Source organism: Silurus meridionalis, chromosome 15, assembly GCF_014805685.1.
Source record: "Silurus meridionalis isolate SWU-2019-XX chromosome 15, ASM1480568v1, whole genome shotgun sequence".
Lineage (NCBI taxonomy): Eukaryota > Metazoa > Chordata > Actinopteri > Siluriformes > Siluridae > Silurus > Silurus meridionalis.
Genome location: NC_060898.1, coordinates 6,821,379 through 6,846,789, shown reverse-complemented (window position 1 = coordinate 6,846,789; position 25,411 = coordinate 6,821,379). Strand labels below are relative to the sequence as shown.

Below are 25,411 nucleotides of genomic sequence, written 5' to 3'. Positions count from 1 at the left end.
CAGTATAGTGACCAGGGTCATACAGAGGTCTTCCAAGACGGGTTCCACTCATAACAGTCCTCGCACGGGCCGATCAAAGAGGGTGAGTCCTCCTGCTGTGCGTTTGGTGCAAAAGCTGGCTCAGACCATACGCCGCACACTGCAACAAGTCGGTTTGCATAGCCTTTGTCCCAGAAGTCCCAAAGGACTACAGTAAAGCATGGTGGTGGTAGCATTGTGGTTTAGGGATGCAGGAGTGCTGCTGGTACTGCGGCGCTGCAGTTCATCAACATGGATTCCAACATGTACTGTGACATTCTAAAGCAGAACATGATGCCCTCCCTTCAGACACTGGGCCAAACTGCAGTTTTTCAACATTATAAGGAACCCAAACATACCACCAAGATGACTAATGCCTTGGTGAGTAAAAGGTGAAGGTCATGGGATGACCAATTATGTCTCCATATCTAAATCCTATTAAGCACTTAGTGGGGCATCCTCAAGCAGAACGTGAAAAAGCACCATGTGTCTAACATCCAGCTGCTCCGTGATGTAATTTTGGAAGAGAATCCCAGTAACAACCTGTGCAACTCTTTTGAATTCCATGACCAGGAGGATTACAGCAGTGCTACATATCAATTGCTCACACAATATTGACACTTTGGACATAGTTTAGACATGTTCACTTTGACAACAAAAGTAAGCACACAAGCCATTTAGACAATAATGGCTGTAATGAGTTATTTTCAGAGGACAGTAAATCTGTAATGCTATACAAGCTGCACATTGACTAAAATATATCAAAGTTTCATTTTTATAGTAATGTCTAATGAGAAGATATTTATTTGGAATACCACAGTCACTTTCAGTAATCATACAAGAGATGTATCAGTGTTAATTCCAGAAGGTAAAATTACAGCAAACATGCTGGTAGGCAGATCACAATAATTATCAACTATTGATCTTGATACTGGCCATTGTGTCTAGATGTTAATAAATGCCACCAATATTTTTTTGCCATTCATGCTGCTTCTGTCCTTTTTTCTGCTTCTTTTCTGTCAAAGTATAATTTAAACTTAAAAATGCATATCTGAATGCAAAAACTGTGCATTTGAGTTGAAGATGTTTGGCAAGCACTAGCAGGGATTTTAATTAAAACATATTGTTGGGGTAATAAATCCCCGCAAGATATTTACAAAAAATATTTAAAAATGTAAATAAAATAAAAAAATCATATTTAATATTTTTAGTGTTTCAGATAACCCAGTCATATTTGATATTCTTGGGAATTGACCTGCTGAAGCTGAACAGTATATGAAAACTGGTAAACTGAAGTGCTTTACTAGGGGCTAAACTATCCCACCGAAATGAAAGAATGAATGATCCTCTATGCTCCACACATTTAATAATGAATGCATTTTTTTTGTTAATCATTGTTTTGATTGTCTGTCTGGATTTATTTGATTTATGTTTTAAGTATATAAGATATTAAATCGTTTATCCTTTTCCAATGTCTGGATATTCTGAGGAATTAAACATCCAAAGATCTTTTAAAAGCATAACCATGCTGTTTTTTACTATTTCAGAGGCATGCAGTGTCTTAAAATGACCATGAAATGACAATTATTTCAAGGACAGTATACATTTCAGCAACAGTAGTTATTTTGGCAGACCTAAATTATTAATTACAGTTCATGCAAAGACAATCACACACACACACACACACACACACACACACACACACACACACACACACATATATATATATATATATATATATATATATATATATATATATATATATACAGTGGAACCCGGTTATCTCGACCTCGGTTATCTCGACAACCCTATTAAGTCGACCTTTTTGAAGTGGAACCGCCAAATTCTCGCTTTTTCTAAGCATTTTTTATCGGTTATGTCGAACGCCGAACCCTAATATCTCGAGCACAAGGGGGGAAAAAATTTGCCATTTAACGTCGGTTATCTCTGGCAGCCGCAGAAGAACTCGCGGAAATGGCGGAAAAATCAAACCTTACAGATACTACAGGTGTTTGTATTGTATACTGGTGAATCTCTGCTGTTAGTAAGTGCACATATGCATTTTTTTTGTTAAATGTTATGCGATGAACGGAGCGGGCGCGCTCGGCTTCAACTCCTTACCGGCGCGCGCTGTCGCTCCCGAGAGCCGTGCTCCTTACCGAGAGAGCCGTGCGCGTTTGGTAAGGAGCACGGCTCTCGGTAAGGAATTGAAGCCGGGAGCTTCAGAGAAAGCGGCCGAGAAAGCACCTGCCACGCCCCCTTCGGCCGTTCACGTTTGAGACTTTTCTGTCCCTCGTTTTTGGTTTCGGGTTCGGTTTTGGATCTTCCGGGTTTTTTTTTCGGCTTCGCGCCGTGCCGCCGGTCGTGGTATTTTTTAATTTCCCTATTTTTCCATTCACCAACTCTCTCTCTCTCTCTCTCTCTCTCTCTCTCTCTCTCTCTCTCTCTCTCTCTCTCACTCTCACTCTCACTCGGCTTATCTCCCCCTCGGAATCGCGGACGTAAGTTTTTTCGGACACTTTGCTTTATGTGTTTGTGCGGATTACTTCAGCCTGATGGTCATAAGTTTTCAGACACTTAGTTACTGTTTATTTTTCTTTTTTTTTCCACATGTGGACTAAATGTGAGACGGCACTGTGCAGCCGCTGTTGTTTTTTTTGAGCGATCTGTGTGTTTATAATGTTGGAGAATATAATAAAGGTTTGTATGGAGAATGGACGGTGGTTTGTATTGTATACTGGTAAATCTCTGCTGTTAGTTGGTGCACTTATGCCTTTTGTTGTTAACAAACGTATGTACATTTTTATAGCATGCCTTCATCAAAACAAATTGCGGCAACGCTGTTGTGTAAAAAACCCTCCAAAAACACGTGCATGCATCTTCTCATTTATTAACGCACATCATGTACATAAAGAAATTTCAAGCACGTTAATATACTGCCGCCATTTTGTTTTCGTTTATCTCGATCATCGGTTACCTCGATGCTTTTTGGCGACCCCCTACGACATCGACATAACCGGGTTCCACTGTATATATATATATATATATATATATATATATATATATATATATATATATATATATATATATATATATATAAAACTTCTTTTATTATTTCATGTGAAAACTTGTTAATTTTTTATCTCCATTGTATTCAAGTTCTTTTTTCCCCCATTTTAGCTGTGGCTTTGTTTTTGGCCAATCAGTGGTACTGTGTAGAAGATATCCTCAAAACAGCAAACTGCAGACGAGAAGGCCTTATCAAGGTAGTTAATAATGTACACTGGAGCAAACAATTCTAATGAATTAATAATGAAATGAGTATTCATTATTTTAAATCATACAATTATTTAATATGCATGATATGCAGTTAATTATTTTAAAAAGCTTTAATTATTAAGACTTAGTCTATGTTTTTCCTTAGTCATTATTTTGTATTTCTGAGTAAAACCTATGCATAAATGTACTTCAAGTTCTGTAAGATGTTTGTTTAAATATATCAGTTGTATGATGCATACGAGCAAGCAACGCTGAGATATAAATAGTAGTGTGTGAACCAACACCGATGTTGTTTCGACATGTCTTCAACTTAGTTTTGCATAAGCAGAACTATGGCTTCATTTTCATCTAGGCCTGATCCTGAACCACACACACACACACACACCTACCTTTGTTTTCTGCAGGCCTCTAAAAGCCAAAGAGGACATAATAATGAATTCTCTGACCCTGAAATGAGCTCTATACTAGGAAAAAAGCTCTTTTCAGCTCAATTCTTTTTTGTTAAAAGGCAATTTATGAGAAACGCAAGTGTTGTGTTTTTGTTGTGTCGCCAGTTCACCCCGCAGTCTTTAACTCCATTAATATCTGTGAAGGGAACAACAGTTTTTGGACAATGGAAGTGAACCACTGACCAATATAATTTTGTTGGTTTCATGTCTACATATTCGTGGCCCCGTGGACCAATCTTCATTGATTGCACTTTCCATTTTTTATAGCAGAGTATGAAGATTAAATTAGACAAGCAATAGCACAGCTAAACTTACAATATTGCAATCCACACAACATAATGGGAGGCATACCACCATAAAGGATGAACCACATCCACTAGAAATAACTATTGGTGCAAGAAAAAGCAGTCTGACAAGGATGTTGTTGTACAAACCTGGATTGTATCCAAAAAAAAAGTAAAACCACAGCTGCACAAGAATTAAATGCGCATCTCCACTCTCCTGTTTCCACTAAACCTTTTTGCCTTATAGGCGGGTCATGGTAGCCAATAGTTGGAACACTGAAACCAATGTTTTGCACTGGGACCAGTGGTGCCAGCAGTGGAAATTGTGGGCTTTGGACAATGTGAAACGTATTGTTCGCCTATGAGTCCACTTTCTTCGTTTTTCCCAAATCTAGGAGAGTTATGGTGTGGAGAAGTCCCTAAGAAACTTACCACCTGGACTGTTCCGTGCCATAAAATTGGCCATAAAACGAGGTCCTACTTAATAGTAATAAATTATTGTACTCATTAAACAATTGTTTTATTGTCCAAACCCTGGACTTAAATCAGCTTAATAAGAGGCTTCTCCTCATTTGTTGAATAGCAGAATCAACAGTCTAACGTTTTCCGTTTTTGGTTGTATTTCATGCATTTAAGCTAGAAAATAAAGTAGCAACTTAACATCATTGTGTGATGTACACTATGTAGCAACATTCTTGTCCAAAATTGCTCCTGTGTTTGCTGTTGTAAGAGCCTCCACTTTTGTGGATGTGGCTGTGGACTTATCTGCTCTTTCATCCACAAGTGTGCAAGAGCACACACATGTACTACAGATGGGTGAGAAAAAGTTCAGTGGGTTTAAGGTCAGGGTTCTTGCAAGCCACTTGAATTTTGCAAACCGTGTCTCCATTGACCCAGTGTTAGCATTGCATAAGCATTGTATTGATGAAACAAGTTTAAGGCACTTAGTTCTATTGTAGACAAATCATAAATCTACACTACACTCTTTGAATTTTGCCAAAGTTCCAAGTGGCAACAATCTGGGGAAGAACCACACAAGTATCTGATAATTGGTTATATAGTGGGTTTTCTTTAGAACAGTAAACTGTAGGAACCTTCTATTTGATTAAACAAGCTGGTTTGTCTGTAAGTAATTGATGTAAATATATTTAATTAAAAAATAATGCTGCTGATGTCATTGAAGTGCTAAACTGATGCTATTGAGTTCCTTCCAAAATAATAGGTGAAAAAAGACTATTTATGATTTCTAAATGAATGCAGCATCATTCATCCAAGTTGAGTTAAGATAGAGTATTTTATTTATATATATATATATATATATATATATATATATATATATATATATATATATATATATATATAATATATTATTTTGTATAAAGTAAAATTATGCACAGAAAAGGTAATGTTATTCAAGCATCTTTAAAAAGCTTATATGTGGCTATTCAAAGTAGTCTAATAAAGATTTGGTGGTTCAAACACACACACACACACACACACACACACACACACACACACACACACACACACACACACACACACACATACTGTATATGTCATACCAGTGAGCCATAAACTTCATTATTTAAATTTTGTGATGTTCCTATGTGCAGAATAATGTTTGAATACACTTCTGTAAAAAAAATTCTAGTTCTATTTTCTGATTTCTTTGTTTATCTGTTAGGTAAGGTCTGTGGGTGAGAGAATCGTCCTGTATATGTTGAACCGCATTGTTTACCGCACTATTGAGATGGAAAGTGGAGAGATGCCCTTCCTGTGCCACAGCGAAAATGACTACGCCAAGATTTTCTGGAAGAATGGCCAAGCTGTGGGCTTCTACTCAGTCAAACCGAAAGGTCGCCTTACTCTCTTCCAATCTGCAGCCGATTGTTCACAAATTTACACTCTGTCATGGTGGTTTTCTCACTTGTATTACACTTATGTACATGCAGAGTTGCATAATGTTAAAACAGACTACTTTCTGTGGGTGAAAATTCCTTGTTGATGAAGGAGAATGGCTTGGTTGGTTTGAACTGACAGGAAGGACATGGTAATACAAACAGACACTCTTTTCACATTGGCAAGCAGAAAAGCATTACAGAAAAGCACAAAATGTACACTGTTGAGGTGGATTAGGCCACAACGGTAAAGGACTATTTATCAGATTTCAGTCCTGTCTGCCAAGTATTCTATTGTGCACAGGATAACAAGAAATTGTCTGCACCATTTACATGATATGGTGAGAATCTTTCCTCAACAGCATAAATAAAAAATGGACCCAACATGCCTTGTGTAAGCGGTTCAGACTGGTGGTGGTGGTATAATTGTGTGTGGAATATAGTAGCTGACCACATACATCCCTTGATTGTCACAATGTACATGTCTTATATCATTTACTTCCCGCATGATACTAAGCCACAGGTCAGTACAGGTCAATCAGTCTCCAACTAGTTTCATAAACATGACAATGAGTTCAATCTAATTCACTGTCCTCTGCAGACACCATATTTAAATCTAAAGTAATAATCTGGTAATAGGTGGTTTACAAACCTTGGAGATATACAAAATTGTGGTTCTTAGTCTCAGAAAAAAAATTATCTAATTACTGAAAATAAAAATAAAAATCTGTTTTTTTATTGTACATCTTTCAGGTAGCGTTTGTAATAACTCATTGAGGCAGTGCTACTTCCTGCCTGTCCTGGACTCCATATTTGTGAGGAAAGCTCACCGGGGAAAAGGCTTTGGGCTTCAGATGCTGGAGGATTTTGTGGATTCCTTTAATGAGGATGAACTTGGCCTAAGATACCCGTTGTCTCCAGCTATGACAAGTGGTAAGATTTGTTGATTTGAATTGGTAGGAGTTGGAGTTTATATTCATAGTTGTTTGTTACGGATTTTTAATGTTGTTGACCAAGCTCTTATACTTTACAGATCTGACAGAGATGTAATATAGTGGTAGAAAATAAAACTTTATTTTATATAAAGCTCTTTTATGTGTCTGGAAACCTGGCAACATCTCAGTAAATATACAAGTAAACATATATAGAAAACTTTCTGTAATTAAATGACAGTTTAGCTTTTCTGTTAGAGCTCTTGGTGAAATGTGTGTTAGACAAGCAGCAAGGCTGCCATTTTTTCATGGTTTTCAGTAAGAAAGCTTTTCAAGTAAGACACAAGCTGCTAGAAGAAATGATTGAAATATCTGAGCTTTTTTTCCCAAGTGGGAAGTTTATGATTGGTCCGAGCATTCAGGAAGTGTTTAAACCCATTTATTTATTTTTTATGTTCTAAATGCTTTTTTAGAAAATTTTAATCAATCTACAATCCATAAACCATAAAAACAAAGCAAACCCCCCCCAAAAAACCAAAATGGCACCACCGGTGTTTCAATGATTAAAGTCAACCTGAGGCAAATATAAGAGCAAAAACCAATCGAAGATGCCAAAGGAACTTGGGCATCTCTGAGAAAAGGATTGTTTTAAGGCACATTTCTCGATTTGTTGAGGGGTTCCAATGAGCACAGTGATTTCCTTAATATTTTAAAGGAAAATCATAACATTACATTTATTTTCTGTAGTTGATTGATTATATACTTACAGTTTTTTGTACTAGAACTTTGGTTTTGTGTAATTAAATATGCACGTTTGCATAATGACAAAACCAACAAAGTGTAGCCTTAACCTTTTTAGAATTCAAATATTTATTATGCAGTACAAATATGTTTTTATGGTATGTATATTTTATTTCTGCACTACTATGAAAAAAAATGGGTTTTTTGTGTTTTTGTTTCGGATATAGTAATATACTATTATTAATGTATAATATAGAATGTGTGAAATTGGTTTTAAAAATACAATATTCTTTAATGTGAGACTGTAAGGAAACTGAGAAGCATATGTAGTAGTAGTAGTATTAATAATAATAATAATAATAATAATATATTGATATAAATCATGGAGCAAGTTTTTCATCGATGTAAAGTACATCATATTATTAGGCCAGTTGAGAAGAGCTTAAAGTGTTCTATAATTACTGTTTGAAGGTGGCCAACAATTAAGTAAACAGTTTTGACTTTTGAGATTATTATTGCTACATTATGGGTTTTAAAAATGCAGTTTATCCATTTTATATAATTGACTAAATTGTTTTTTAAATCTGAACATAATGAACATACAGTACAGACCAAAAGTTTGGACACACCTTCTCATTCAAAGAGTTTTCTTTATTTTCATGACTATGAAAATTGTAGATTCACACTGAAGGCATCAAAACTATGAATTAACACACGTGGAATTATATATGGATTTATATACATAACAAAAAAGTATAAAACAACTGAAAAATGTCATATTCTAGGTTCTTCAAAGTAGCCACCTTTTGCTTTGATTACTGCTTTGCACACTCTTGGCATTCTCTTGATGAGCTTCAAGAGGTAGTCACCTGAAATGGTCTTCCAACAGTCTTGAATGAGTTCCCAGAGAGATGATTGGCACTTGTTGGCCCTTTTGCCTTCACTCTGCGGTCCAGCTCACCCCTAAACCATCTCGATTGGGTTCAGGTCCCGTGACTGTGGAGGCCAGGTCATCTGGCGCAGCACCCCATCACTCTCCTTCTTGGTCAAATAGCCCTTGATGCCTTCAGTGTGACTCTACAATTTTCATAGTCATGAAAATAAAGAAAACTCTTTGAATGAGAAGGTGTGTCCAAACTTTTGGTCTGTACTGTATATTAAAAGAAACACAAATATTTTTCTTCTCCATCAACCCTCGGATTTGTCTTCTGTTTTTTCTCCAGTTTGTAGGCATTATCTGGATCGTTACCCGGCTGATGTAGATCTGATCTGGGAGGTAGAGGGAGTTGGTGGCCCTTATCAGAGGACCAAAGTGGCTTATAAACTCAGCTCTAGACCACTGAGTGGTAAGTAATTTGAACAAAATCATTTGCTTAGCTTTTTAGTTTAGTTTCACAGTCAGATTAGTTATTTTTACATGGGAAAGCTGCAGTTATTGGCTTAAACATCATCATGTACAAAAACTTATTATATTTTTAATGAATGTGGATTTAATAGTGTAATAATGGATTTCACTAAGTTAGACAGTTGCCAAATAGCAAATGCTAGCTAAGCTGGCTTGTGTTTAAGGAGGCATTCATTGAATTAATCAGTTAGCTAATAACCTTAGCTGTTATTAGCTTAATAATAGTTGTTAGCTCTTTAAAAATAAATTATCTTCAATCCTCTAAATGTGTCTAAACTGAAATAAATGGATTATTCATAACTATCACCAAAACCTTTTTTTGTCAATGTGGTTTGGTAAGGATGGAAATTGTTGTGTTTCTTCTTTGTTCTGAGACACCCGAATAAGTAAAAAAAAAAAAAAAGTATTTATTTGGTTGAAGTTTAAGTTGACAACACTAAACTGTAGGATGTCTAGCACAGTATGTGAGGTTATTCCCATTAAAACTAATATTGTGTATTCTTAGCACTTCTCCATATAGACAGTGATTACTTTTTTTCTTAAAGATAATCTGACCGCACATTCTGCCTGTGTTAAGATAAGATATACCTTTATTTGTCCCACAGTGGGGAAATTTTTCTGTTACAGCAGCAAAGAATTAGAAATGCAAATATATAAAAAGAATAGAAACATAATATAGTTCAAATCTAAATTTTAACTTTCATCAATGTACTGTGTAGTATAAACATGACTAGTTGAGTTACATAACCATAATTGCTTTATGATTTCATTACATTACGTGTTAATGGTTATATGGATTTATATACATAACAAAAAGTATAAAACAACTGAAAATGTCATATTCTAGGTTCTTCAAAGTAGCCACCTTTGCTTTGATTACTGCTTTGCACACTCTTGGCATTCTCTTGATGAGCTTCAAGAGGTAGTCACCTGAAATGGTCTTCCAACAGTCTTGAATGAGTTCCCAGAGAGATGATTGGCACTTGTTGGCCCTTTTGCCTTCACTCTGCGGTCCAGCTCACCCCTAAACCATCTCGATTGGGTTCAGGTCCCGTGACTGTGGAGGCCAGGTCATCTGGCGCAGCACCCCATCACTCTCCTTCTTGGTCAAATAGCCCTTGATGCCTTCAGTGTGACTCTACAATTTTCATAGTCATGAAAATAAAGAAAACTCTTTGAATGAGAAGGTGTGTCCAAACTTTTGGTCTGTACTGTATATTAAAAGAAACACAAATATTTTTCTTCTCCATCAACCCTCGGATTTGTCTTCTGTTTTTTCTCCAGTTTGTAGGCATTATCTGGATCGTTACCCGGCTGATGTAGATCTGATCTGGGAGGTAGAGGGAGTTGGTGGCCCTTATCAGAGGACCAAAGTGGCTTATAAACTCAGCTCTAGACCACTGAGTGGTAAGTAATTTGAACAAAATCATTTGCTTAGCTTTTTAGTTTAGTTTCACAGTCAGATTAGTTATTTTTACATGGGAAAGCTGCAGTTATTGGCTTAAACATCATCATGTACAAAAACTTATTATATTTTTAATGAATGTGGATTTAATAGTGTAATAATGGATTTCACTAAGTTAGACAGTTGCCAAATAGCAAATGCTAGCTAAGCTGGCTTGTGTTTAAGGAGGCATTCATTGAATTAATCAGTTAGCTAATAACCTTAGCTGTTATTAGCTTAATAATAGTTGTTAGCTCTTTAAAAATAAATTATCTTCAATCCTCTAAATGTGTCTAAACTGAAATAAATGGATTATTCATAACTATCACCAAAACCTTTTTTTGTCAATGTGGTTTGGTAAGGATGGAAATTGTTGTGTTTCTTCTTTGTTCTGAGACACCCGAATAAGTAAAAAAAAAAAAAAAGTATTTATTTGGTTGAAGTTTAAGTTGACAACACTAAACTGTAGGATGTCTAGCACAGTATGTGAGGTTATTCCCATTAAAACTAATATTGTGTATTCTTAGCACTTCTCCATATAGACAGTGATTACTTTTTTTCTTAAAGATAATCTGACCGCACATTCTGCCTGTGTTAAGATAAGATATACCTTTATTTGTCCCACAGTGGGGAAATTTTTCTGTTACAGCAGCAAAGAATTAGAAATGCAAATATATAAAAAGAATAGAAACATAATATAGTTCAAATCTAAATTTTAACTTTCATCAATGTACTGTGTAGTATAAACATGACTAGTTGAGTTACATAACCATAATTGCTTTATGATTTCATTACATTACGTGTTAATGGTTATCTGTATTTTGTAATGAAATAGACACTCATAAAGGTGGCCATGGCGAGGATAATGGGCGAAATGGAGATATTGTGGAGGATGAGGTGGAGGAATCGAAGGAGCCCTGTCTTAACATCACTGTATGTTGCTTATTTTTAGAATTTCCTTCTATTGTTTTAGGTTACTGACTGTAATACTAATACCTTTTCTTCATTGTTATAATATAATCAAACTTTTGTTCACCCAGAACTCTCTTAACCCATCATTTCAGATCTTATTACACAGGTTTAATCCAAATCGGAGAAAATCAAAATGCATCACTGTACAAATAATGTCAGCTCAGATCTAGTAGAAAGTTTAAGAGTAAGATCTTCGCGTCAAACCAGTAAAATAAATAATGACCACATTATTATAATGAGCTAATATTTAAATCGCTATGCTTATAAACTGTTTTATAAGGGGTTAATATAATTTCATTATAATTTAAGGTCTTTCAAGTTGCAAAAATCATTGGAAAACCCCTAAATATTTATATTAAGTGAAAGGATACCACAAGAATACAAGAAAAATGTCAATTACGAAAATAAAACCAAGTAAACCATGGAGAACTATTCAAAAAACTATCAGTAAGTGATGGATTATAAAGATGAATAAATTTACCTCCAAAGAGATAGAAATTTGTTATTATGAATATACATGTATTCTTGTTAAGCATATTTTAATATGGTTTTTCCACAGGAGGAAGTGATTGTGGTCAACAAGCATCATAAAGTAACTGAAGGTACGTAGATTTCCACAGCATGCAATGGTTTCAAAAGTATTTACCCCTTAAATATTTGGTAGTCTGTAATATTAAAGTGTGATTGTATAAGTATTATACACATGTATATATTATACATATATATGGCAAACATTTTGTTGAATAAATATCGATTCTTCACAATTTCTTTTGTTTTAAACATACAAAAATGCATATTTTTTGCATTCTTTGCATGATTTAGAAATAAAAATAATAAAAGCCTTTTCAGTCTTCTTTTTTTAGTTCAAAATATTTTCAACACCATCAGACTCTTCTTTACAATCTAAATGATGCTAAGTAGATAATCCACACTTTCTCATGCTCTGGATGAACTTTTTAATCATTTGTCTTCAGCATTCCTAGAAACAAAGGTCTATGTTGAATTTCTTCAGTAACACACAAATACACATTTAACACACTTAAGTTTTGTTCAAAATATTTTGAGACCTCCCCCTTACAAATAAATGATCTAGAATGTTTATGGTAGGATTATTTTAACAGTGAGAGACAAAATATTAAAAGAAACAATAAAGAAAGGTTATACATGAATATGTATTTGATCGAGAGAAATAGGTGTTTGATCCCGATACCAAATTAGCAAGAGTTCTGACTCCCACAGACCCAAATCAGTCCTGTCCTTTTAGGAAAGTACTCTTAATATCAACTCGTTATGTGAATAAAAGACATCAGTCACAGAATCAACCTCTTCCATTCAAACCTCTCCACCACCATGGGAGAGACAAAAGAGCTGTCAAAGGACTTCATGAACACGTTTGTAGACCTGCACAAAGCTGAAATTAGCTACAAGACCATCAGATTGTTGCCTTGGCTGTATGTTTTTGTTCATTTTCATGCTGGAAAACTCATCCATGACCCATCTTCAGTGTTCTGGCTGAGGCCAGAAGGTTCACATCCAAGATTCTACAGTGCATGACCCCGTTCATGTGGTGAAGTCTTCCTGTACCCTTAGCAGAGAAACAGCCCCAAAGCAGAATGTTTGACAGTGGGGATGGTGTTCTTGCGGTCATATTTTGCATTTCTCAGTCTCCGAACCCGGCGAGTTGAGCTGATGCCAAAGAGCTCAATTTTTATCTCATCTGACCACATCGCATTCTCTCAAGCCTTCTCTGAATCATTCAGGTGTTTGTTGGCAAACTTCAGACGAGCCTGTTCATGTGCATTCTTGAGCAAAAGGACCTTGATGTGTTACCAATGGTTTTCTTGGTGACTGTGGTCCGAGCTCCTTGAGATCCCCTTCATTAACAAGTTCCTCCCATGTAATTCTAGGATGGTCTCTTACCTTTTTTCAGAATCATGTGGTGAGATTTTGCATGGAGCTCCAGAGAGAGGGCTGTTGACTTACCTTGTATTTCTTCCATTACCAAATTATTGCTCATAATTGTCTTTTTCTCACCAAGCTTCTTACTGATGGTCCAGTAGCCCATTCTAGTTTTGTGCAAGTCTAAAATCTGACCCTCTTGACAGCTCTTTGGTCTTTCCCATGGTGGAGGTTTGAATGGAACAGGTTAATTATTTGACAGGTGTTTTTTATACACCTAATAAGTTGATATTAGGAGTTGTTTCGTAAACGTACAGGACTAATTTGGTGTGTGGAGGTCGGAATTCTTGCTGGTTGGTAAGGGGTCAAATAATTATTTTACTCCATCCTATACAAATTAATTTATGTGTAATATACATTTTTTCTTTCTGTTTTTCTTTTTTGTAATATTTTTTTTCTCTCTGTTCAAATTAACCTACCATAACAATTCTAGACTGGTTATTTCTTTGCAAGGGGGTGAATTTACAAAATCAGCAGGGGATCAAATAATTATTTCCCCTACTGCATCTGATTAACTAGTCACTGACTAACAATACACAATGTGAGTTAAAGTTAAATGACTGTGAATACTTATGCCAAGGCACTGTATATGTTTGTATGAGTCTTTAAATTCTCTTTCTTGCTTTTTATTTCTCTGCAGAGAGCGACACACCAATCTCCACACGTACCCGGAGCAGCGAGCACAGGTGGAGGAAGAGAGTCAGAGACGAAGATGGGACAAAAGAGGTGGATACCCGGCCAGACAAAATCAACAGGTCTTTAACTCTCGTCATTACAAAAAAGAAATCATCTCCATCTTCTCCATTTTCTATTTCAGGGTCTTTTCTGGGTTAATAAATAAATAAATATACTAACAAAATATACTAATATTTTTTTTTACATTTATTTATACCTCTCTGTCTCAGAAAAGATCACTGTCTCCTATGTAAATTTCTCTGTACTTCCACTATACAATACAACATGGAATCAGGCCTTGCATGGCTATACTCAGCTTCCAGAATTGTTGGCACCCTAAGTAAAGAGGGGAATGGCTGTGATTATAGATGTTAATTTCATACTGAAAATATGCCCAAATGTTAACTTGCATGTTCTTATTTATATAATTTTTTTTATTATTTTTTAAATAGATTTTTATTATACAATTTATGCGCCTATCCATGACTTTTCTATCTTTATTGGGGTGTAAATATGAGTTAACAGAGGCCAGTTTCTCTTGGTCATGATTATGGCAATTTATTAAGTTTGCAACAAACAAATCTCTAAGGTACCGTCCTCAAAAAAAATGGAAGTAAGGCGGATGAAGAATCTCCGCTATACATGGAAATGGAGAAAAGCTAGACAACAATCTGTTTGAAATGTGTGGCAAAAGAAAGCCAGAATTTCGGTGAGAAAAAAAACTCTACAAGAAACTCTGTGGCATAAATTAGATAATCTATAGTATCATGGATTATCCAAAGACATACTTTCATCAGCTTTACCTGTCTTTATTAATGCTGCCCATTATTCTGGATCTGACTGTAGAAAGTAAAGATTTTCTTGAAGTTTCAAATGTGTGTTTGTGTGTTGTTAAAGAAACTGAGCGTAGACCTTTTCTTCTAGGAATGTTGAGGACAAATGATTAAAAAGCTCCTCTAGAGTGAGGGAAAGATTACCTACTAAGCATTGTTTAGATTATAAAGAATAGTGTTGTGAGATTTGTGGGTCTGAACAATGTATATGTGGGATCACAGGATGGAGATGGAAGAAGTGGAGAGGAAGGAATTCACCCTGCTGACGGTTTAGGAGGAGTTGAATCAGTGACTGAGGTTCCAGCTGAGACACCAGTACTATTTTTTTCTCTCTGTTCAAATTAACCTACCATAACAATTCTAGACTGGTTATTTCTTTGCAAGGGGTGAATTTACAAAATCAGCAGGGGATCAAATAATTATTTTACTCCATCCTATACAAATTAATTTATGTGTAATATACATTTTTCTTTCTGTTTTTCTTTTTGTAATATTTTTTTCTCTCTGTTCAAATTAACCTACCATAACAATTCTAGACTGGTTATTTCTTTGCAAGGGGTGAATTTACAAAATCAGCAGGGGATCAAATAATTATTTTACTCCATCCTATACAAATTAATTTATGTGTAATATACATTTTTCTTTCTGTTTTTCTTTTTGTAATATTTTTTTCTCTCTGTTCAAATTAACCTACCATAACAATTCTAGACTGGTTATTTCTTTGCAAGGGGTGAATTTACAAAATCAGCAGGGGATCAAATAATTATTTTACTCCATCCTATACAAATTAATTTATGTGTAATATACATTTTTCTTTCTGTTTTTCTTTTTGTAATATTTTTTTCTCTCTGTTCAAATTAACCTACCATAACAATTCTAGACTGGTTATTTCTTTGCAAGGGGTGAATTTACAAAATCAGCAGGGGATCAAATAATTATTTCCCTACTGCATCTGATTAACTAGTCACTGACTAACAATACACAATGTGAGTTAAAGTTAAATGACTGTGAATACTTATGCCAAGGCACTGTATATGTTTGTATGAGTCTTTTAAATTCTCTTTCTTGCTTTTATTTCTCTGCAGAGAGCGACACACCAATCTCCACACGCACTGGAGCAGCGAGCACAGGTGGAGGAAGAGAGTCAGAGACGAAGATGGGACAAAAGAGGTGGATACCCGGCCAGACAAAATCAACAGGTCTTTAACTCTCGTCATTACAAAAAAGAAATCATCTCCATCTTCTCCATTTTCTATTTCAGGGTCTTTTCTGGGTTAATAAATAAATAAATATACTAACAAAATATACTAATATTTTTTTTTACATTTATTTATACCTCTCTGTCTCAGAAAAGATCACTGTCTCCTATGTAAATTTCTCTGTACTTCCACTATACAATACAACATGGAATCAGGCCTTGCATGGCTATACTCAGCTTCCAGAATTGTTGGCACCCTAAGTAAAGAGGGGAATGGCTGTGATTATAGATGTTAATTTCATACTGAAAATATGCCCAAATGTTAACTTGCATGTTCTTATTTATATAATTTTTATTATACAATTTATGCGCCTATCCATGACTTTTCTATCTTTATTGGGGTGTAAATATGAGTTAACAGAGGCCAGTAGCTCCTGGTTTAGAGGAGTCACAAAAGTAAGTTCTGCCAATAAGGACAATGTAGTTGTAGTAGCTCCTGCAGCTGAGGAGGAGGAGGATGAAGCTCCTACAGCAGTGGAAGAGCAGGAAGAAGTTCCTCCAGCTAAGGAGAAGCAATATGTGGATGTGGAGGAACTGGATGTTGCTCCTTCTGTTGAGGAAGAGCCAGAGGTAGCTCCTGAAAATGGGAAAAATAAAGTAATGCCTTCTGCTGAGGAGGAAGTAGCTTCAGAAACTGATGATGATGAAGTAGCTCCTAAAGTTCAGAAACAAAAGTAGATTTTCTAGCTGAGGAAACATCATCGTCTTCACTTGCCACAGATCCTGAGGAAGAACAAGGACAGGACGAGGAGGCTATGGATATATTGAATAATATGGAGGAAATAGCTGATGTATCTGAACAGTCTTCTAAGGAAGATGAGAGTCAGCCTTGTGGAGAGAAAGAAAACAACACACTGGCAGTGGAGGATAAGGAGGAAGCTCAAATTGAGGAGGAGATGGATGAGGAGGAAGAGGAAAAAAACGCACCTGATTTCTCAGCGGTACACCAGGCGTCCAGAACAAAAGCAGCGCTTCCGACCTCCAAACGCACCTCCAAGAGACTGAGCAAGATGACTGTGGAGGATGATGAAGACGAACAGGGAGAGTCGAACGTGATAGAGGAAGACAAGGGAATGAGCTCAGAGGAAGAAAAGGTCACGACAGAGGAGGAGGCAGAGCACAGTTCAGAGGAGGAGGAGCAAGTACAGGATCCACCTGTGATTGACAAGCGTGTATTGAGGGGGAAAACCAAAGTGATCCAGACGACACAGCGAACCAGATCCAAACGGCGTGGCAAGATCTAAAGAAACACCACATGCACACTTCCTCACTGAAACTCCCTTAACATGCACACTTTTTATTTCTCTGCAGAGAGCGACACACCAATCTCCACACGTACCCGGAGCAGCGAGCACAGGTGGAGGAAGAGAGTCAGAGACGAAGATGGGACAAAAGAGGTGGATACCCGGCCAGACAAAATCAACAGGTCTTTAACTCTCGTCATTACAAAAAGAAATCATCTCCATCTTCTCCATTTTCTATTTCAGGGTCTTTTCTGGGTTAATAAATAAATAAATATACTAACAAAATATACTAATATTTTTTTTTACATTTATTTATACCTCTCTGTCTCAGAAAAGATCACTGTCTCCTATGTAAATTTCTCTGTACTTCCACTATACAATACAACATGGAATCAGGCCTTGCATGGCTATACTCAGCTTCCAGAATTGTTGGCACCCTAAGTAAAGAGGGGAATGGCTGTGATTATAGATGTTAATTTCATACTGAAAATATGCCCAAATGTTAACTTGCATGTTCTTATTTATATAATTTTTATTATACAATTTATGCGCCTATCCATGACTTTTCTATCTTTATTGGGGTGTAAATATGAGTTAACAGAGGCCAGTTTCTCTTGGTCATGATTATGGCAATTTATTAAGTTTGCAACAAACAAATCTCTAAGGTACCGTCCTCAAAAAAAAAAATGGAAGTAAGGCGGATGAAGAATCTCCGCTATACATGGAAATGGAGAAAAGCTAGACAACAATCTGTTTGAAATGTGTGGCAAAAGAAAGCCAGAATTTCGGTGAGAAAAAAAACTCTACAAGAAACTCTGTGGCATAAATTAGATAATCTATAGTATCATGGATTATCCAAAGACATACTTTCATCAGCTTTACCTGTCTTTATTAATGCTGCCCATTATTCTGGATCTGACTGTAGAAAGTAAAGATTTTCTTGAAGTTTCAAATGTGTGTTTGTGTGTTGTTAAAGAAACTGAGCGTAGACCTTTTCTTCTAGGAATGTTGAGGACAAATGATTAAAAAGCTCCTCTAGAGTGAGGGAAAGATTACCTACTAAGCATTGTTTAGATTATAAAGAATAGTGTTGTGAGATTTGTGGGTCTGAACAATGTATATGTGGGATCACAGGATGGAGATGGAAGAAGTGGAGAGGAAGGAATTCACCCCTGCTGACGGTTTAGGAGGAGTTGAATCAGTGACTGAGGTTCCAGCTGAGACACCAGTACTATTCTTTTTCTCTCGCTCTCTCTCGCTCTCTCTTTCTCACACACACACACACACAAAACAGATCTGTTGAACACTTGAACTCTTGGTGAAATCTGTTCATATTCACTGCACTGATACAGGAAGGCTATGGTAACTCAAATAACTACACTTTACAACTTTTATGAGGAGAAAAGCATCTCAGAAAACATTAAAATATAAAGGCAAATGGGAAACTGAAGTGGAAGACCACAGCAGGTTTTCTTGCCTCCCTCACAGCGTCCAGCCTTCCTATTTAACAACATCCTTTTCGATTTGACATTCATTCAGGAAATAATTTTTTAGTCAGGTCAGGCTGTTTATATAATGATCAGTCGTCTTGCTTGGTTCCATACACCACTAAATGGTTCTAAAGTCAATAGATTCTGTACATTAATGACTGAGAAGTGTTTATTTTTACCCTTGCACACTCTGTGTTTCTCTACTAAAGACTGTGAAAGTGAACAGCAAGCAGGATGAAGACAAGAAGGGTGGTGCAGCAGAAAAGGATGAATCCGCCATCCAGAACAGCTCTGGCGATGAGGAAGAGGAGATGGAGGTTATGGAACAGGCAGAGGAACACAAAGCTCCTGTAGAAAAAGTATGATGCTAACAAATCATGATGCTTTGAGCTGCTGACTCACACCTGATGCTAAATCTGTGATAAAACCTTTAAAACCTTTAGGTTTTTTTTGTTTCTTAGAAAAAGCTGCTCTAATGAACACTCCCTTTTCTCTTTCCATGCCAAACAGACTATGGATGCTTCAGAGGAGACCACTGCAGAGGTTCCTCATGTAGATGAGGATAACCAAGTAATGAAAGTTGGTCCTATAGTGCATTTGCAGCAAAAAGTGAAGGATGCTCCTGCATCTGAGGAGGATATGGTTGTTGAACATGAAAAGAAAGAAGCAGACAAGCAAGTTGCTCCTGCAGATAAGAATCAGGAAGTATCTCCTATGGCTAATGAGAAAAAAGAAGTAGCTCCTGCAGTTCATGAGGAACAAGAAGTAGCTCCTGGTTTAGAGGAGTCACAAAAAGTAAGTTCTGCCAATAAGGACAATGTAGTTGTAGTAGCTCCTGCAGCTGAGGAGGAGGAGGATGAAGCTCCTACAGCAGTGGAAGAGCAGGAAGAAGTTCCTCCAGCTAAGGAGAAGCAATATGTGGATGTGGAGGAACTGGATGTTGCTCCTTCTGTTGAGGAAGAGCCAGAGGTAGCTCCTGAAAATGGGAAAAATAAAGTAATGCCTTCTGCTGAGGAGGAAGTAGCTTCAGAAACTGATGATGATGAAGTAGCTCCTAAAGTTCAGAAACAAAAAGTAGATTTTCTAGCTGAGGAAACATCATCGTCTTCACTTGCCACAGATCCTGAGGAAGAACAAGGACAGGACGAGGAGGCTATGGATATATTGAATAATATGGAGGAAATAGCTGATGTATCTGAACAGTCTTCTAAGGAAGATGAGAGTCAGCCTTGTGGAGAGAAAGAAAACAACACACTGGCAGTGGAGGATAAGGAGGAAGCTCAAATTGAGGAGGAGATGGATGAGGAGGAAGAGGAAAAAAACGCACCTGATTTCTCAGCGGTACACCAGGCGTCCAGAACAAAAGCAGCGCTTCCGACCTCCAAACGCACCTCCAAGAGACTGAGCAAGATGACTGTGGAGGATGATGAAGACGAACAGGGAGAGTCGAACGTGATAGAGGAAGACAAGGGAATGAGCTCAGAGGAAGAAAAGGTCACGACAGAGGAGGAGGCAGAGCACAGTTCAGAGGAGGAGGAGCAAGTACAGGATCCACCTGTGATTGACAAGCGTGTATTGAGGGGGAAAACCAAAGTGATCCAGACGACACAGCGAACCAGATCCAAACGGCGTGGCAAGATCTAAAGAAACACCACATGCACACTTCCTCACTGAAACTCCCTTAACATGCACACTTTTTAGTAACAATCACATATGAAACGAAACGGCACCGAACAGCCACTAGTGAGGTTTAAAGCTCTTGCGTGTAGGAAGTGTGTGCTCATTTGTGTGCATATTCGTGTCTACGCAAAACACACACATTTACAACTGGGCTTAAACCTGATGTGCAGGGTTTTATAGTGCTGGGTTTTTATATTGAGGTTCGGGGTTACGTTGATTTACCGTCTTCTAACTGTTACTAAACTCTTTGTTAACTAAATTTTTATTACCAAAACAGTAAAAAAAAAAAAAAAAAAAAAGATTTGTATAAAATATATCAGCTTTCTGTCCAACATATACAAAACCTACAGTCACGGCCTCGCCAATGATCCTTCATAATTTCCACAAAGTTTAAGATCAGACAGTCAGAATTATATTATAATGTTATAACCATCAAATTATAGACATAAACCATGAGAGTAAATGCAGCTCTTTTCTCTCTTTTTTTTTTTTTTTTTTTTAAGCGAAAGTAGATGTAGGATTCGTAAATGAGAGTATGAAGAATTGACCAAAATAAATATACTACTAATATATACCAGTATTACAGATACAGAGGCAGCCATTTTACTTTAGGAAATACTCGTGAACTGAAGTAAAAAAATTAATCCCTTTATGTTCACTTAAATGTGACAAATTTGTTCTTTTTATCTTAGAGGCCTTAATGTGAACAGTTCTTGTGCTGAATAATATACCAATATAATACATTTGTAACTTCAGTATTAGAAAAAATGCATTTTAGGTTAAAATTTTAGCCTTGACTGCTTGTGAATTTGTTTTTGTTTCTTTTTTCAAACTTGCGTTCACCACACGAGGGAGCCCTAGAGTTAAAACACGTGAACACACACCCACTCTTACTTCTGATTTCCCTGCACACATCTTAATAGCAGTTATAGAAATGATTGTTGGGTGTCACAATGTGTTTGTCTGAGCCTTGTATTGGTACCTATCACCTATCAGATCTTCACTTTTACTGCGTTTCCAATTAGACTGTATGTAATATTGTACCCAAGTAAACATTTCAAGCCTGATGCCCCTTTTTTTATTGTAAATCAGGTTTTATTGTGAGAATTTCTTCTATTTTGCAAACGTTCCTTCTTTTGTTCAAGCTATGACTTTATTTCTGTAGTGAATAAATCAATATCTTAATATACATCTTTATACTGTATTCGTTTTCTTCTTTATTCAGCTTCGTCCTGGCTTCGTGTACAATATTATAGTGGGCAATATGCAATATATGAGAAGAGGAAAATAATGGTTAAAAAATTTACAAAAAAATTTGGAAGAACGTGAAAAATAAAGAGCCGCTCCCTGATCCTCATTAGAGGTCACTGAATAAATGCATTAGGCATTAAACTCAATTATACAATAAATTGAAATTTTTCTCATTGTACTATACGTTTCACTGAACTAGAATTTTTTAAATATACCTGCATTAGTTAAGCAGATTACAGAGCCATGTTTTTTTTTTCTTCACTTCTCTAACACACTCTCCATTAGTTTACACTGTTGACCCCAGGTACCTGAACTCCTCCACCTTCTCCACCTCTTCTCCCTGCAAACGCACCACATTCCTCAGGCATCCTCTCACCTTTCAAAATCTTGTTAAAAACTCCACTGCCATCTCTCCTAAACATCTCCATACTTCTACCAGTATGTCATCTGGTCCAACCGACTTTCCACTCTTCATCCTTATAATTGCTGCTCTCACTTCTTCCTTACTAATCCTATCCACTTCCTGCTTCACCATCTCAACATCATTCAACCTTCTCTCTCTCTCATTTTCCTCATTCATCAGCTGCTCAAAATACTCCCTCCACCTTTTCCACACACGCTCATCACTAGTAAACACATTTCCCTCTCCATCCTTTATTGCTCTAACTTGCAGCACATCCTTCCCAGCATCCTCCCAGCTGCCTGGCCAATCGGTATAAATCATTTTCTCCTCCCTTAGTGTCCAGCTTCTCATACAGCTCCTCATATGCCTTTTTCTTTGGCTTTTACCACATACCTCTTTACCTGCTGCCGCATCTCCTTGTACTTCTGTCTACTTTTCTCATCACTCTGTCGATCCCAATTCTGTTTCACCAACCTCTTTCCCCTTCTGCTCTCCTGCACTTCCTCATTCCACCACCACGTCTCTTTGTCTTCCTTTCTATTTCCAGATGTCACACCAAGTAACTTTCTAGCTGCCTCCTTTATCACTTTTGCATTAGTTGCCCAATCATCCAGCATCTCTTCACCACCACCGAGCTTCTGTCTGACCTCTTCCCTGAATCTCATACTAAAGTCTTCCTCCTTCAGTTTCCACTATCTTATTCTTCTTTCAGTCCTCACTCTCCTCCTTTTCTTCACCTCCAAAACCAACCTACAGATCACCATTCGATGCTGTCTAGCCACACTGTCCCCCGCCAACACCTTACAGTCTCCAATCTCCTTCAGGTTGCATCTCCTTCATAGAACATAGACCACCTGTGTGCACCTTCCTCCACTCTTATACGTCACCCTATGATCCTCCTTCTTCTCAAAATAAGTGTTTATTTTAGTGTAAAGCCAAAAACAATTTATTTGTGAGGTTTTATTTCCTAAAATACAAATCAAATTGTACACTATTGTCATTTAAAGCAGTGCTCCCCAACCCCTGGTCCGTGGGTCAATTGGTACCGGGCCTCACAGAAAGAATACATAACATATTATTTCCGTTTTATTTATTATCTGATTCTGAACGATTCTCTCTGCCACATCATACCCACTAAATTGAAATTGAAGCTAGCAAAATTAACATAAAACAACACAGTGGATTCACGTTTATTATTATATTTAGTAAATACCAGTTTTTTTGCCGGTCGTATCATTTTTTTGTTGTATTTATCTGCCACACCTTAAAGGCCGGTCCGTGAAAATATTGTCCATTAAACCGGTCCGTGGCACAAAAAAGGTTGAGGACCACTGATTTAAAGTATAGTGGAGTAAAAAGTACATATATTGAATCATAAATGTAATTCAGTAGAGAGTAAAAATGTAATCTTTGATACTCAGTGAAACTAGAACGTAGCCAAAAATTACTTGTGTACAGTAATGAAGTACATTTACTCAAAGACTTTACACCATTGCAATACTTATGTTTAGCTGTCCATGAATTACTAAGAGAGTTTCTGTATTCTTTTGAAGCAGAGCATTTGTGGCCTTGGTGAAGATCATGCAGATGAGAAATGTTGGTTAAAACGTCTTGTGAAATGTGTTCAAAAGTGGTTATTTTTGCATTTGCCACATGAGGGAGCTCTAAGGCCACAAAAAAATAAAAATAATAAAAATAATACCACTGCTAGATTTTCCTAAACATACATCGATGGCATTTAGAATAACAACTATTGTGAGGTGACCTTTTGCTGGCTTCTTATACTGTACTCTGACCTGTAAACGAGCGAGTCAGACCCATGATGATGAATTTGACTGCACTTATGATGCACAAGGACTCTTCTATGCATTTAAAAGACAATTCAGTCTCAGAGTTATAGAAATTCAGCGTTCCAACATTATAAAACATGATCATCTCTGTGATCTACACTGTTTTTTTTATAGCCAATAAACAAACAAACAAAAACAAATAATTATTTGATATATGCCACATGTCAACATCTAATAGGATCATTCACTATTCTGGTTCAGGAGTCATCCTTATTCAGATTATTTTCTTTGATTTACAGTGTATGTAAACATCTGTCTGCATGTGCTCAGTTACATGTTAATCAGTTATGTTATTTATGATCTTTGGATGGAAAATAAGAATCTATGTTGTGCATCTGCTCCATATCAGCTCAGGTCTTTGAACTGTGTGAACATGCACATATGGAGAGGAGGTGAAAGGATAATGTGGTGCCAGTTTTTGATGAAGAAAGGTGTGTGTGTGTGTGTGTGTGTGTGTGTGTGTGTGTGTGTGTGTGTGTGTCTGTACGGCAGTTCTTTTTGTAATTTTGAACAAAAGCATCCCAGCTGCTCAGTCTCCACTAACTGGCCCTGGTTTACTAGAACTGCTTTCAACAGGAAAAAGTATTATCTTTTCTTGTGTCTATTATATTCCATTGTCTGTGTCTGTCTGTCTGTCTGTCTGTCTGTCTGTCTGTCTGTCTTTTGAAAAACTTTGAGTAATTAGGATATAGGTTATATTTCACTAATTTAATTGTATTTTAAATGACAATGTAGGTTATTATCCGAATATTTTATATCATTTGTTAAAACAACCAGAAAACAAAATTATTTTTAAATATTCAGCAGTGTGTGTGTGTGTGTGTGTGTGTGTGTGTGTGTGTATATATATATATGTGTGTGTGTGTGTGTGTGTGTGTGTGTATACATATTTCCTCATATGCTTCATATTTTATATAAAAATACTGTTGTATCTGTTGTAATTTTCTGTATTTTTTGTTGTTTTAAAATACTGTAAAATACTTTTTTTAGGTTTACATGATGACATCATAAAAATGCGGTCTCTAATTGTTGCCTACTCAGCAGTTTGCCCAGACTTGTTTAGATCAGAACAGAAAATTGATCCATATGGAAGAAGGTGGTGAAGGTAAGAAACCTGCAGACTGTCAGCTTTCAAATAGGTGTCAAATGATTCATAAATAAATATTGAATTGCTGAACATTGTACCCTATTTAAAGCTATTTAGTAGCATCATGATTTTGCATACCATTGCATGAATGACTGCCTGTCACATAATATATTATTATATTTATGATTAACAATCAAATAATATGAATGCAGGTGTCATCAGTTGTCTTCTTATGAACGACTTGTTTGTCATTGAGTCA

At 36.6% G+C, this 25,411-nt stretch overlaps 2 protein-coding genes across 2 annotated transcripts in view; both read left to right on the top strand.

Annotated features, from left to right (window-relative positions):
- fam169ab (family with sequence similarity 169 member Ab) overlaps positions 1-21,750 on the top strand; it is a 34,427-nt gene extending 12,677 nt beyond the window's left edge. The window contains exons 4-15 of the mRNA XM_046868276.1: positions 3,199-3,284; positions 5,715-5,886; positions 6,682-6,861; positions 8,825-8,947; positions 11,286-11,383; positions 11,982-12,024; positions 14,022-14,136; positions 15,112-15,157; positions 15,975-16,088; positions 16,502-16,710; positions 16,809-17,433; positions 20,568-21,750. Of these exons, the coding sequence (XP_046724232.1) occupies positions 3,199-3,284; positions 5,715-5,886; positions 6,682-6,861; positions 8,825-8,947; positions 11,286-11,383; positions 11,982-12,024; positions 14,022-14,136; positions 15,112-15,157; positions 15,975-16,088; positions 16,502-16,710; positions 16,809-17,391 (1,769 nt within the window). The 3' untranslated portion in view covers positions 17,392-17,433; positions 20,568-21,750. The remainder of the gene's footprint in view (positions 1-3,198; positions 3,285-5,714; positions 5,887-6,681; positions 6,862-8,824; positions 8,948-11,285; positions 11,384-11,981; positions 12,025-14,021; positions 14,137-15,111; positions 15,158-15,974; positions 16,089-16,501; positions 16,711-16,808; positions 17,434-20,567) is intronic.
- Positions 17,434-21,750, top strand: LOC124398192 (glutamic acid-rich protein-like). The gene is made up of 4 exons (XM_046868275.1): positions 17,434-17,573; positions 18,526-18,619; positions 19,091-19,240; positions 19,392-21,750. The coding sequence occupies exons 1-4, from the start codon at positions 17,434-17,436 to the stop codon at positions 20,523-20,525; spliced, it is 1,518 nt and encodes a 505-aa protein (XP_046724231.1). The 3' UTR covers positions 20,526-21,750.
- Positions 21,751-25,411: the final 3,661 nt, after the last annotated feature.